A 14,539-nucleotide genomic window follows, 5' to 3' on the forward strand; every position below is an offset into this window, starting at 1 on the left:
TTCACTGAAAAATTAGACTGGAGGAACCACATCCTTTGACCTTTCAGCATTCTGCAATTTACACTGGAAGTCTAAGAATCTTAGAGACTGTCTGTATACAAGACACATTGCTGCTATCCCAATTGTCCTCGAGTGTCCTAAATTTTATCTTAATTATATACTCTCCCACAAACAAAGAACAATTCAAAGTTAGTTACTTGATACAGCACTTTTCCTTGACTCAGAATGAACTGTTCAATTACTCACAAAACCCAACACAGAGTTTTCCCTCTTTACCTTCAGTGCTGAGGAGGACATGGGGGCCACTCCCATAACTAAGGCTTTTGATTTTTTTTCCACACAAGGCTTCTAGTCTTTTGGGCACCAGAGTGCTCTGGTTGTCTCCAGTTCCTAGACAGTTACTATAGTTCAGTCCAAACACGAAGACCTAGAAAACAAATACCTTTGTCTAATCACATGTAAAGCTCCTTTCCCTGCTCAGAAAATAAGATACATTCAAGTCTAGTTTGAGCCAAGGCAGCAAGAAGAGACTAATATAGCAGGAAATGTCCAGCCTCTGCTGAGAACACTCAGGCTTTGCAGTATTAGTCCATACTATAGAACAGAAGACATTTAAACAGGAAACTGGAATGCATCAGAGTTACCACCCTGAAGTTCAAGTTCTCTTTATCCCAAACCTACCCCAAAGTCCAACCCCAAAACAGGTCCCAAACTAAACTCCAGTCTTACCTCATCTTTGTCAGTGACATAGATGGCCTCGTTGGCAGAACCACCAAAGACACATGCTTTCCTGATGGATGCAGTTTCCCGGGGTGAGAGCAGAGTGAAGATTGGCCACTTTCCTACATCCACCATGACTCTGGCTTGGGTGATTCCTATAAATAAGCTGACATCTCTGCTGCAAGAATTAAAGAAGGATTTCAAGAAAAAAAGTAATAACCACTAAGCAAACTTTAATAAGAGTTTCACTAATTATTAATAAAAGCTACCAAAAGATAATCCCAGACCCACCTTTATAGAAATGGAACAATAACTTCCTCAGTCTGTCCAATCCTCTAGCCTTCAAAACCAGGTCTCTCCCTGAAATGAGAGCACAGCATACTATAAGGAGTTTCTCTTGCCAAATTCCAGCAGACTTACTGTTACACACATGCACATATTAGTATCTAACAAAGAGAAAGCTGGCTACCTACATGGATCTAGACTCTCCTAGAAATATTTCACTCAGGGATTCAGATAAATATTACAATACTAAACCAGGCATGGTGGTGCACGCCTTTAATCCCAGCACTCTGGATGTAGGGACAGGTGGATCTTTGTGAGTTTGAGGTCAGCCTGGGATATAGAGCAAAGTTCCAATACAGCCAGAGCTACATAACAAAGAGAGACTGTCTCAAAAAAATAAAAAAACAAAAAAATTACCATCATAAATTGTCAGTTCTTAACCAGGAGAGGGAGGGAATTAGAAAAGTCAGAAGTATTATCTCTACTTCCACACTCACACATGCCCAAACCCAGGGTACCTGAAAAACTCATTTCTTGCAGAAACCGCCTGGCATACAGAGCCACTGCTTCACAAGAATGTGGTAACCCTCCTCAGAAAGCCGAGAGGAGGTAAAGCTGCAAGAGGAACTGAATGAAACTGTCTACACACTGAAACACAGCCCTCACCTCACATTTACAAAGATAAGACCGTTTATCCCATCTGGGTGCTGAGCTGGTGACTGAACTTCAGGCCAGGTTTGGTTAGCTTAAATTGTGCCGTAAATGAAGCAGATATGATTCTGTTTATGGAGCTTTATGCAAAGAATCCTAGGTGGGGCTCTTATTTCTGCAAGGCTGAAAAGAAGGGGTGGGGATATTAGGGAGTCTGTGCAAACACAAAACCCCATCAAACTAGTGAATTTCCACTCACTTCTCACCTCTGCAAACAGAACAAAACCAGGCTCTTGTAATAAGGACCCAAAACTGTCAAGCTCCCATTTCTCACCCTTGGCTCTTTGAAAACAGCCAGGAAAGGCAGTTCTCTCTGCTCTAACACCTCCCTACTTAAGACGTTCTCTGGGAGTGCTCTGGCGCTTCAGCACACCAGCCAATGCTTCAGTTCTTGGCATTCACACTTCTAACAGCACTGATCTGAACATATCACACAGTCAAGGAGGGGCGAACACCACAGAACATCACTAGGGGTGTCTGTCACTGCTGCCAGGCATGAAACTTAAGCATTCTTAAGGACATTGAGGGAAGGCAAAACACATAAGCACAAGAAAACTGTTCCATATGGTACAAAAGAATACTAGAAAGAGAATTCTCCTTCTATGTGAAAGCAATCACTATATTAGTGGTTTGTAATTCCTTCCAGGGGTAGTGAATACCCGTGAGTATAGTGAGTGAGTGTGTGTACACAGTCTGCGTGTGTGTACATGGCATGTATGTGTTTTAGAACAAAACACAAATATCCTCTTTATCCCCATCTTACTAATGGAAATTGCTCCTGCTTAGCAATAGGAGAGCTACATCACTTCAACCTTAGAAGGTATTCCATTATACTGATGTAGCAATTTGCTTACCTCTTACTAATACACAGTTAAGTACTTGGCAGTTTTATTCTAGAACACTGAAAGTACTGTTTGCATACAGTACTGAGAAAATGTCACATTTGATACATAAATGTCTAAAGTAAATTCCTAAAAATGAAACTTCTGGGTCCCAGGTTTAATAATTTCTTTACCCTTGACAACTATTTCAAAGTGTCCTTTATGACTCACTATAAATGTAGATCGGCATCTGTTACCCTTCATCTGTAAGCAGGGCTAGATTATTGTCAAGACAGAGACATAGAAGGGGGACATGGAAGATGAAGGAAGGAAAGAGAAGAGAGGAGGAGTGAGCAGGAAGAAATATCCCCAAAATGTCAGGTTTCTGCCTCTTACAGAACAAATGGGGCAGAAGCCATGTGTGATGTAAATGCCTCCAAGCAGGTTGTTGTCAAGAAAATTCAGAAGCATCTTTTCCTTTTATAATGCAAATCACACAGAATTCTTCTTAACCATTCAGAATTTTATGATATTCAATTTATTGAAAACATATGATTCAGGGTCAGCAAAATTGTTCAATGATTGGTGAAAACTGGTCACCTCTTGTCAATCTTGAAGACCTGAGTTCAATCCACAAGATCCATAGGACAGACCAGCTTCTGAAGCCGTCCTATGCCCTGCATATGGTAGAAGGAAGGACAGACCAGCTTCTGAAGCTGTCCTATGTCCTCCATATGCACACCATGGCACATTCACATCTTCCCACAATTTTTTTTTAAAAAATGTAATTTAAAAATTGTTAAATTCAAGACTCACAGGCTGTGGACTATAGCTAAATTGATACAGTCCTTTCCTACAAGCACAAAGCCCTAGGTTCAGTCCTTTTAGTCCCAACATGATAGAATGGAGGCAGAATCACAAATTTAAAGGCATCCTCACCTACACAACGATTCTGAGAGCAGCCTGGGATGTCTTCCTGTCTGTCTGCCTGCCTGCCTGTCTGACACACACATACACACACAAATCAGGCATGCCAGGGGGTCAGTGAGAGACTGACTCACTCTGCTCCTCAGAGACCACAACACAGGGGCATCACCACTTGAAACCACACAAATTCCAATGGTACAATTACTCTGAGACTGGCAACTCTGCCTTCAGGGCCTGGCAATTTCCTTCAAGATCAAGTTTACCTTCTAAATGAGGGTTAATTTTATGAGCTGAGTTTGCTGTGGCTAAATTAGGTGAAGCTTTATTTTACAAGGCATTTCTCCAAAGGCTGGTATTTTTTAAGAATCAATAAAAGAAACTGCTCAGACATCTCCACAGGCACACAACCCCACTACACAAGGAAGAGTATCACCAGAGACCTTCGTGTAGAGCAGGGACAACATCCTGAGCAAGGTCTGTGCTGTAGGATCACACTGACATCTCTAGTCAGTGTGATACACTTTTATGTTTCTCGAAACTGTTCTAAAACTATATAATTCCTGTTCTAGAACTATATAATTCATATTCAACATATAAAAAACATCTATGGGGGATTTCTTGAGTGCATGAAAGTCAGTGCTAATACTGGTCAAGTAGGACTCTGTCTTTAAGATGAGCCTGGCTAACAAGACCATTGTCTATTATATAAAGAGCAATATTAGTTAGGCTGACACAAACAGGAAACACAATTATTGACAGATTTGCTATTAGCATGGGTTATTAATTATGCAATCGTATAATTCTAAACATATTAATTTACTTATTGGGGTATGTGGTAAGTAGGCACATCTATGCAGGTACATACATTTATGCATGTGCATGTGGAGGTCAGAGGTCGAGGTCAGGTGTCTCCCTTTCTTCTCTGAACCTGGAATTCACTGACAGGCTAGACTGTCTGGAGCAAGTCTCCAGGATCCACCTGTTCCCCCCACACACCCCTGCACTAGGATCACAGGCCAACACTGCCACAATCTGCTCTTTATGTGACAAGAACTCATGTGTGCACAGCAAAGTACTTTACCTACTGAGCCATCCCCCCAAGTCCCACTTTAAAGACTTATTTTTATTATTTTTAAAATTGTGTATGTATGCATGTGCATGTGAATCCATGTACCCATAGAGGCAAGAGGTATAGGATCCCCCTGGAGTTCCAGTGACAGGAAATTGTAGGAACCTGATGTGGCTGCTGGGAAATGAGCCTGTGTCCTCTCAAGATCAGCAGTGCATGCTCCTAACCACTGGCTCAATACTCCAGCCCTTCTTAAGCCTCATTTTAAAAGAATGTAAATATAGTTCAATTAAACTTCGCTTACATCATCTCAAAGGCTGTAGAGTAATGTTGGTGCTTCACAGGGTAAGACATGAAGTGATTCTACTGAATGCTCAAGAGTCACTGCTAACAGAAAGCAGCTTTAACTGGCCCGCTTAGCCCAGCCTCCAACAGGTATGGGCTGTGTAAGGTGTTGAAAAATATTCAGCCATGTTTCCTCAGACACATAACCTCATGCTGTCCTTTCTTATGCAATCCTGCGACCTACAAACCAAGCTACTCCTGAGGAAACATCACAGAGAAAATCTTACATAGCCAAACCATATGCTTAGTCAAGTTCAAAATAAAATCAACACAAAAACATAAAAAGCACCTATGAGATTTAACAGCTATGTCACCAAGTACTATACACTGCATAGTTACAGTTTTGAAATACAAAGAAAAGGCTAACACATATCTAGAAGTTACAGGAGACATTTCTTTTATTTTAAAAATATATCCTCAGATTTCTCCAATACTTTCTGACCAATACAAGTAAGTATTTTAGGGTCAGCAAAAATGGCTGAGAAGGCAAAGGCGTTTGCCATGCAAGCCTGGTAAACTGAGTTCAATTCCTGGAATCCACATAAATGTAGATGAGAACCAACTCCATGAAGTTGTCCTCTGATCTCCATGGTGCTGTGGCATGTGCCCGCTCCCCCCCCCCACGCCACATACATCATGTAAACTCATGAAATAAAAAATAAAAATTTACAGTCTTTAAATATGCATTATTTAAATAAATATATAAGTTTAACTATTTGGGAATTGTTTGAAGGTTCTAGCACAGAAGAACCCATCTTCCTTTATTCATGGGGGAGGTCGTCACCCACCACGCAGGGGCAAGCATGTAGTTTCAGGAGGAAGCACATGGAGCCATGAGGGAGGGAGGAAACACCTGCCTAGGTGGCCAATCAGCCAACTCATCCATGATTATCAGTGGGGTGGCAGAAGCCCCAGTCAGACTGTCCTCACATCACATCTATTGGAATTATGTTTTGGTCTCTCATTCTTCAAGAATTTTAAGATTTATTTCTGTCTTAGGTTTTTAACTTAGAACAGTAGACTGTTTAGACAACAATCTCTAAAGTTGGGAGTTGGGGGCAAGGTTCAGTGGGAAAGTGATTGTTATGACGGCTCAGTGACAGATTTCGGCCCAGAGGAATAGAGGAAAGAGTCCCAAAATTGATCTCTGGCCTCCAAATACACACACACATACATACATACATACATACATACACACACACACACACACACACACACAAATCTCTAGTTAAAATCATGTATTACTAATATTATCATATGTAGTTGGCATGGTGTGTCTGCACATGTGGAAGTTAGAGAACTTTATGGGATTGCTTCTCTCATTCTTTCTTGAGTTCCAAGGATTGGATCTTGGTCACCAGGCTCGCAAAGGAAGTGCTTTTACCCAGAGTCATTGCACTGACGATAAATCTCTAAACTTAGTAACAAAAATTTAAAACGTAGGAGTATCAAGCTGGGCATGGCAGCACATGCTTATAACCTTAGCACTCAGGAACCTAGAGATGAGGATTCAAAGTTCAAAGCTAACCTGGGCTACATAACAGGACTTTGTCTCAAAAAAAAGTTGGAATATAAGATGATGACACAGTTCTTCATATGAATGAAATATGATCTAACAAATTCACTTTTAGTAGAGTCAAAAGAATTAAAAGCACAAACTAGTTATGCAGCAGTGGACAAGCAATATTATTTGACAGATGAATAGTTAAGTAAAATGTGACCTACCCATAAACTTCACCTTGGGAAGAAATCCTGAACATGCTACAGAAAGGATAAACTTTGAAGTTCCTGTATTACTATGAAACAGGCCAATCACACAGGACAAATGCACAGTTCCACTGTGTGGTATCTAGAACAGTCAGATCAGAAGCACACAGGAGGCAGAGGCAGGAGGAACTCTGTGAGTTCAAGGCCAGGCTGGTCTACAAAGTAAGTTCCAGGCCAGTCAGGGCTATGTAGTGAGACCCTGTTTCAAAAAACAAACAAACAAAGAATGAAAGAACAGTGGTTGTCAAGAACTGAACATCAGAGGAAATAGAAGGGATGGTTACTGCTCCGGGGGTACAGTTTTAATTTGAGATGATAAATGTTCTAGAGATGAATGGTAGGGTAACTGAACAAAATTATCAATGTAGTTAATGTCATTAGACATTTATGAATGTTAAAAATGATACAGGACTGGAGCGATGGCTCAACAATTAAGAGCACTAGCTGCTCTTGCAGAGGACAGGGTTTGGTTCCCAGCACCCACATGGTGGCTCAGAACTATTTGTAACTCTAGGTCCAGAGGATCTGGAGTGCAAGCATCAGGCACATACACACATACAGTGTAGAAAAATACTCATATACATAAATTCTTAAAAAAAATAAAAATATTTAGGAAGGTGGTAGTGGCGAACACCTTTAATCCCGGCACCGAGGAGGCAGAGGCAGAGGATCTTTGTGAGTTTGAGGCCAGCCTTGTCTACAACAGCTAGTTCCAGGACAGCTAGAGCTTTTAAAGAGAAAAACCATGTCTCAAAAAACAAACAAACAAACAAACAAAAGTAAACTTAATGTTACATACATTTCACCACAATCTTAAAAACTCCAGTGATTTGATGGGCTGATCACAAGTTCAAGGTTCTCTTCTGGCTACAAAGTGAGTCTGACACTAGCCTGGGAGATCTGAATCCCTGCCTCAAGAAAAATCCAAGCAATAACAGGTTTACATTAATCCTTCAGTAAATTCAAGTATACGTTATTAAAATTAAGCAGAAAAACGTTTTAATCCTAAAAAGATGTACCTGCTAAAGTATAATTAGAGATATATTCAAAAGAATATTTCTAAAAGAAAATAGTTTCTTAGAATTTTTCAGAAAAAAAGGCTTTTCCAGCACATACAGCAATATAACAGACCCAATAAAATTGCAAAGGCAATGAGTCTTCCCAGGGCTGGACTGATGACCACAACCAGGAGAGGTAATTAGCACATTCAATAGCTATTCCTGTATGCTTAACTAAGATAGTCATTTTTGCTATTTTTCCAAACCTGTATTTTTTCCTAGGAAATGCTTTCTCATCAACAGCATTAACATGTTATTTTTTTTTTACTCTGGCGATAATAAATAACGAAAAGAACAGAGAACTGACAAGCAGAGGCAGAAGACGACTTTGAACACCGTTCACCCAGTTGGTTCTTTGACACTGAAAACAGAGCCTGCCTCCTCTCTGTCCATTAGCATTGCAGATCAATAACCCACTCCCAAACATGGCTTTTTCAGAGAGCCTGTGGCATACTGAGGAAAGATTATTTTATTTCCTATTCTCAAAAGTAAATTCAGGAAATACAAACACAAACCTTCCAAATTTAGAACCCTACATTTAGAACTAGATGGCCAAAGGAGCAGTGAATCAATCCCCGGTGCCCTCTTAAGAGCCCATTTACTTTACTTTCCCCTAGGAATCAAGTATTAAGGCCAAGACGGGGAAAAATTTTAATTTGCTGACCTGGCAAAAAAACATATTTGAATTTGTTTAGAGTTTGAAAAACAGGAAGTTGAGATCAATAATACAAGAAAGTTTGATTTTGATGTAATAACTCAATATTAAAAAAATACTAAGAATGTATGGCTGACCTATAAGTGTATGTCTTTGATAGACCTCAGGGCTCCTCTTCCAGACCAACCAGAACGTATATGGAACAAAGGGAATGATGTCACCAACAGGACTTTCTCCCTCTGAACAGCTTTTCCGCTGACCTGAAAGCTACTAAGGAAAAGAGAGTAAAGAAAGCAACTCTACAAAGACAGCCAGCACCAGAATTCTAAGCAATTGGGTGTGATCTGTGGAGCAGGAAGGAGTCTCTACCTTCTCCAGCATAGAAACACTGGGCAGTGAAAGCACAGGACCCCATGGGCTAGATAATCCCAGCATCTCCTCTAAGGCCAGACTTATGCTATTAGAAGCCTCAATGCCAAATACACCAGGCCTCTAAATTCCAGCTGTGTTTAATTAAGCACTTAAGATACATGATGAAGATTCCTACCACAGTGTTTCTATTTTATAGGCTGAATCAGTTGTGATTTGTGCCATCAGTTTAAGAAGTTAAGCTGCCTCACAACTCAGCTGTTTTTGTAGCTTATGGGCTACTGATAGACTCTAAGGGGCCTCACAAAAAAACTCCAACACAAAGTAATAATGTGAACCAAATTAATAGTAGAGCTAACTAATTCCTCTGCAATCACTCTAGATACCAGTCAAGGTAAGGACATTGTAAAGAGAGCAATACAATCCTGGCCCATACCCTCTGAAGGTCAAAAGCCTTGATAGAGATTCTAAATGCAAAAATAACAAACAAACAAACAAACAAACAAAAAAACCCATACTGGTCTAAGCAAATGATGGAAAACAGCAAACAAGTACACAATCCATGACACAATCATGTGCTAAAACTGCAAAATAGGACAATTATACGAAAATTATCACAGAAATGCTGGCATATGAAATTCTAGAGGTCAAATGCTCAGGGATAAATAATGATGAAGCATAAGCATTTCCTTAGGAAAAAACAACGTATTCTCTCCAGAGCGAGCCTCCTTAATTTTCTTCCTTTCCCATCAGTCTTGTAGGTACTGGGATGACATGAATATGTCGCCCTGCCCAGCTCTAAGTGCTCACCTGTGCATAAAGATTTAACAATATGGTTGTTGTCTCCATTTCTAAGCTTACTGTATCCGTATTCTAGGAAAACTTTCTAATAAAAGGGTTCCAGGGTTTGGGGCAAACTTTTTGGAGTACAACCTTGCAACTATCATCTGTCTATGTTACAGCATAAGATCAAGAAATCCTTTGGCTTACTGTAGAGCCAAATGCTACCTTTGGGATACCAAGACGCTATCCCTCCTGATCAAACACTCATAGTGTGTTCAGGTCCAGCCTCTAAAATAGACCATCCTCAAATCTTTTAAAACAGAAATGCACCTTAAAACTTCTCTCCTTCAATGTTATAAGGGATACAAATAAAATGCAACTTCAAAATTTTTCTGAGACACTAATTCTATCACTGCCTCAGCTGCAAGGATTGCTGACCGAACTAGAAGAATCAAAGGGAAAGCATGCCCTGAGTCTGGTTAAGACTTGACACCTGAGAACACAGCATCCGCTCCTCATCAGCCACAGCTAAGGCCACCTGTACAGAGGTCACTGAGGATCACTTCCTACCTTCGTTTAAAGCAGTATGACTACAGTCCTAGAATTTCCCAACACTGACAGTGTCCACATTTTGTATAACTGGTTTGTTCAAATTCATTACTTAAGATGAGAATGGAAGGTCCTATAGCCGTCCTTCCCTAAGAGGCAGAAATTATCTGACTTGAAGCATAATCTGCAGTAATGGCCCCTGTCACCCAAGGGGCTTCTTTCATTTCACTGCCCGGAAGTTTCTGGCAATTCTAGGACAGAGATTCTGACAGCTCATTGATAAGTGAAGAAATAATACTGAACTCATACGCTCTGGTTGGAAAACAAACGACCCAAGTGCTTACAGGGTTAGCCGGAGAAACCAGATCTTGTAAGGCAGGCTATGATAAAGGATACTTTTCTTTAATCCCAGCACTCAGGAGGCAGAGGCAGGAAGATCTCTATGAATTCAAGGCCAGTCTTAACTACATAGCCAGTTCCTGGTCACTCAAGACTACAGAGTAAGACCATGTCCTAAAACCAAAGAAACAAAATAAACCAGGTGAGGCGGAGCCCCAAAACTGGACACCAAAGTCTCTGGATTCTACAGTCTAGAGGTATAGTCTGATCTCAGAATTTTCTTCTCCAAGAAAAAGGTTTCTCTTTCTGTTGTTCTTTAAGCTCTAGCCTAAAATGGAACAGGAAGCTGCTCAGAAGATCTTTCTCAAAGGCAGAGACAAAAGTACTCCTAAGAAAACATCTGTTTGCTCAAGGTCTGATGGTAAACACATTAGAAATGACATTAGAAATAAAAACACATTAGAAAGGATTTAAACTACACGCTAAGCTTCAAGAAATAACAAACTACAGAGGGAACATCACGCCCTCATCATTCGGATAACATCACAAAGCATTCAAGTAAAACCAGTGGTGATAATCACATCAGTAATAGCCAATGACACAGGAGGGAATTGGCTTTTATATTTAGCCAGTTACAGTCTTCCCTTTAATTCAGTATATTCCTATGTGTTACAAAACAAGATATATAGCAAATACTTACCAGGTGAAGCATCAACTGTAACAGCAAATTTCAGAAAACCAAAGAAGATAAGACAAGCAAGTGTGGCTGGCGCATGCAGACACACCTGAAGGAGTCAGCAGTGAGCCTCTTCAGGGATACATAGCCATCCGAGGAACTGCTTATCGCTGAGCGACAGTTACTGATGATGACATTCCTATTTTTCCTCAGGAATTTCTTATGAAAATTGTTTTTATGAACGCCTACATGCTCTGAGTACTTTTAAATGTCTTTGTATATTTGTAATAAATTGCTTATGTTAATGATCAAAAAAAAAAAAGATTTATCACCAAAGCCTGGTACCAGACACGTTGACAACAATTTTGTCCTTAGGGTTCAATCTTGGGACTCAGTTATATGTCGCCTAGATTGATACCAAGGGTTTTAAGGTACAGGAGAGTATGCTGTTCCAACTACCTAGTTTTTAAACAATGTCTCTTCACAGTTCAAGGCAGCCTTGAACTCAAGGTTCTTTCTCTCAACCTCAAAAGTGCTGAGATTCGGTTATCTCTTGGTACGTAATTTACCAGCCTGGACCTGGCCACCGACTTCACCAGAGCAAAAGCTAAAGCTGCCACGCCTCTTAATGGCCATTCCCAGAACAGTGAACACCCTTCAAAAGCCTAGGTTCAAATGCAGCAGAGAACACCATCTCCACCTGCTGAGGAGAGAAGCAGGCAGTGAGGCTGCTCTAGGTGTCGCGGGAAAGAAAGTCCCACAGCTGTAAGCAATGGCACCCAGAGGCCTCCACCACGCTGAGCCCAGGATTGGCCGGCCCATCTGAGAAAGCACATTTCATCTCCACAGCCACAACTTTCTCCAGTGCATCACAAAGCCAGTCCAATGAACAGCTGGACACTTGGAACGCTCACCTCTGCAAACCACAGACTCCCTAAGACTTAAGAGAAGGTTCCAGAAAAGGCCTCCCTGAATGAACTCCAGTGCTTCCTGGAGTCACTTCACACCTTGCCATCAGCGAGTATGGGAGCATGAGTATGACCGTATTTTAAAGAGTATATTCGCTATCTCAAAACCCCTGTAGCAAGCCTAGTTACTTGAACTGCTATTCAAACTATCAAAATTCTAGAGTCAAGTAGACTTTGGCAGCTTGAATCCCCAAACACTAGCTAGCTTACAAACTGAAATCTAAGTGAACTCTGCCAACTCCCCAAAGTAAATAGAATTCACACCCTAAGCTAGGAACTGTTTTCTCTAGGTAGTAAAACTGCAGAGGATGTACACTCTTCTTCATATTAACATTTCCTAAAATCTCCTCCTCTCTCTGCTTGTAAACATTTTACAAACAGTACAGTGTGGCCTAGATGTCCCTGAAAACTGAGTTCATATTGTGAGTCAAATACATAACAGAAAATTATTAACTGACATCCTAGGAAATCCATTTGAACTAAAGTCAAGAAATTCTCATCACATCCCTCAATACATACATACAAGGTAATGTAACATTTTAAAAATTTACCCATTGAACCTAGCAGGGAAGAAAAATATGTCTCGCGGTCTTGTCTGGCCCCTAGACTCTTGTTTCCTTATGCTTCTTTAAAGTACCGGATACAAAGCAGCCCTTCAATTTTATCACTGGCAGATAAAGATCGCATATTTTGCAGCTCCTGGAACACACGGGCACTCAACTGAAAATCTTAAGAAACAAACTTGAAACTACAAGCGCCATAGCTTTGGTTTTCTATATATTTTCTGAGATTCGTGTTACTCAACGCTTTGGATCACAAGCCATAAAAGTCGCTTGCGGAAGAAACACTTCAAATATGAAGGCATCACTTCTTCTTCAATAGGCACAAGTTCAGAGGGGAAAGAAAAAGACCCGCTTAGAAGTACTAATAAATTCACTGGTGTTCACACAATAGGTTAAAAGCCAGCCCACAGACGAAGAGAAGCTAAACAGAGTTGTGATTTAAGTTGAAGTTAGAATTCACAGCATACTCTAATCTCCTGTCAGGGTCCAAAGGGCTTCTCATGCCTGCCAGCATCCCTTGCTTTTGATGCTATCCCCGCTACAGCACACACCAGCCTCAGAAACGCAGGGTGCGCCTCCTACTAGCCATGGACCTCGTCAACAGCAGGGCAGAGGCAAGGGAGACCCTGCGGGTTCTATTTAAAAAGCAAGGTCGACTGTCGTCTGACCCGGCAGCCCTCGGCTTCCCGAGTCCACAGCGGACAGCTTCCCACCGCTAACCGGCCCGCCTCGACGGTCCTCTCCGGCGGGGCGGGGGCCGCGTCTCGTCGCCGGCAGGCCGCGGGCGACCTCTCCTCAGCTCGCCGCACTCCTCGGGGCAGCTTCCCGCACGACACACGGGCTATCCCGGCGTGCGGGGTGCGCGGCGCCGGGGTCGCGAGCGCGTCTGCTAACCCCCGACCCCGGAAGGCGCCGGTGCGCAGCCGCCTGCCTAGGGCCCCGCCAGCCCGCCCCTCCGCCGCGCACCGCTCTACCTGCCAGGCCGCTCCGCCGGGCCCCGGCTCCCCCTGCTCCTCAGCGCCGCCGCCGCCGCCGCCGCCGCCGCCGGCTCCGCCCGCAGCCCCGGTGGCCGCCGGTCACGTGGGCGGTTCGCGTCACGTGGCGCCCCGGCGGCGCGCGCCCTCCGGCTCCTGAAGCCTCCCGGCTCGGGTTTGGTAGCAGGCCCGGCCTGAGGGGCGGTGCTGGGTTACGAGGGCACGAGTAGCCGCGGCCAAGACTTACTTTCTAGGGAGAACCGGAACCCGAAAGCTACCCAGCGTGGCGGCGCATCGCCGCCTTCCTCCCGCCCCGCGCCCCGCCTATTCCTGGCGGCTGTTTATCTGAACACGTGTTTGTCCGTCCGGCCCTGGCCCGGATTGAAAGCACCGGAGCTAAAGTCCGGACACCGGGGCTAAGCAGACAAAGAGGCCAGGATCCTGAAAGCTGTCTGCCTCAAGACGTTCCTAATGCTAAGCGGGTAAACTGAGGCCGGAATGGGCGTGGGTGCGTGTGCAGCGCTTCCGAGTGTAGTAGGGGACTTTACAGCTGATAGCGTTCCTTCATGTTGGCTAGTGCTCGTTTGGCGTTAGAGAATAAAGTCCAAACTTCTTGGCACAGTATCCAAGCAATCTTGTTCAGGCTCACCTTTCCCCTTGGAGCTCCCAGAAGTAAATACAAATCTCCCTCTTTTTCTGTGCGCCTCGAAGCCAGTGGTTCTCCACCTAGCGCTATGACACTTCAATACAGTTCCTTATGTGGTGACCGCCCCCCCCCCCCCCCACACACACACACCATAAAATTATTTTGTTGCTACTTCAGAGCTGTAATTTTGCTAGTTAAGACTGGTTCTGGAAATCTTAGACCCCTAGGTTGAGAACGAGCCCTAGTAAATGGGTGTGTTCTTACAAAAACCTTACTTTCTGCTGGGACTTCCTTGACTACAACACTGCGTTCTG

The 14,539-nt window shown here is 42.8% G+C and overlaps 1 protein-coding gene across 5 annotated transcripts in view; it reads right to left on the reverse strand.

Annotated features, from left to right (window-relative positions):
• The window catches only part of Rcbtb1 (RCC1 and BTB domain containing protein 1), a 41,314-nt gene extending 27,596 nt beyond the window's left edge, over window positions 1–13,718 (reverse strand). Inside the window, exons 1-5 of one of the 5 annotated variants that reach the window (XM_041634012.1) lie at window positions 13,319–13,339; window positions 12,594–12,741; window positions 1,012–1,080; window positions 730–898; window positions 277–427 (exon numbers count right to left, since the gene is read on the reverse strand). In XM_041634012.1, coding sequence (XP_041489946.1) covers window positions 277–427; window positions 730–855 — 277 coding nt within the window. In that variant the 5' untranslated portion in view covers window positions 856–898; window positions 1,012–1,080; window positions 12,594–12,741; window positions 13,319–13,339. Of the gene's footprint in view, window positions 1–276; window positions 428–729; window positions 899–1,011; window positions 1,081–11,098; window positions 11,149–12,593; window positions 12,742–13,318; window positions 13,340–13,579 lie in introns of those variants that run through there. The other 4 variants (XM_041634011.1, XM_041634013.1, XM_041634014.1 and 1 more) reach the window with 4 other exon arrangements.
• Window positions 13,719–14,539: the final 821 nt, after the last annotated feature.

The sequence above is a fragment of the Microtus oregoni genome, unplaced genomic scaffold (assembly GCF_018167655.1).
Source record: "Microtus oregoni isolate MIOR12 unplaced genomic scaffold, Mior012 000045F_ref0000178, whole genome shotgun sequence".
Taxonomy (NCBI): domain Eukaryota; kingdom Metazoa; phylum Chordata; class Mammalia; order Rodentia; family Cricetidae; genus Microtus; species Microtus oregoni.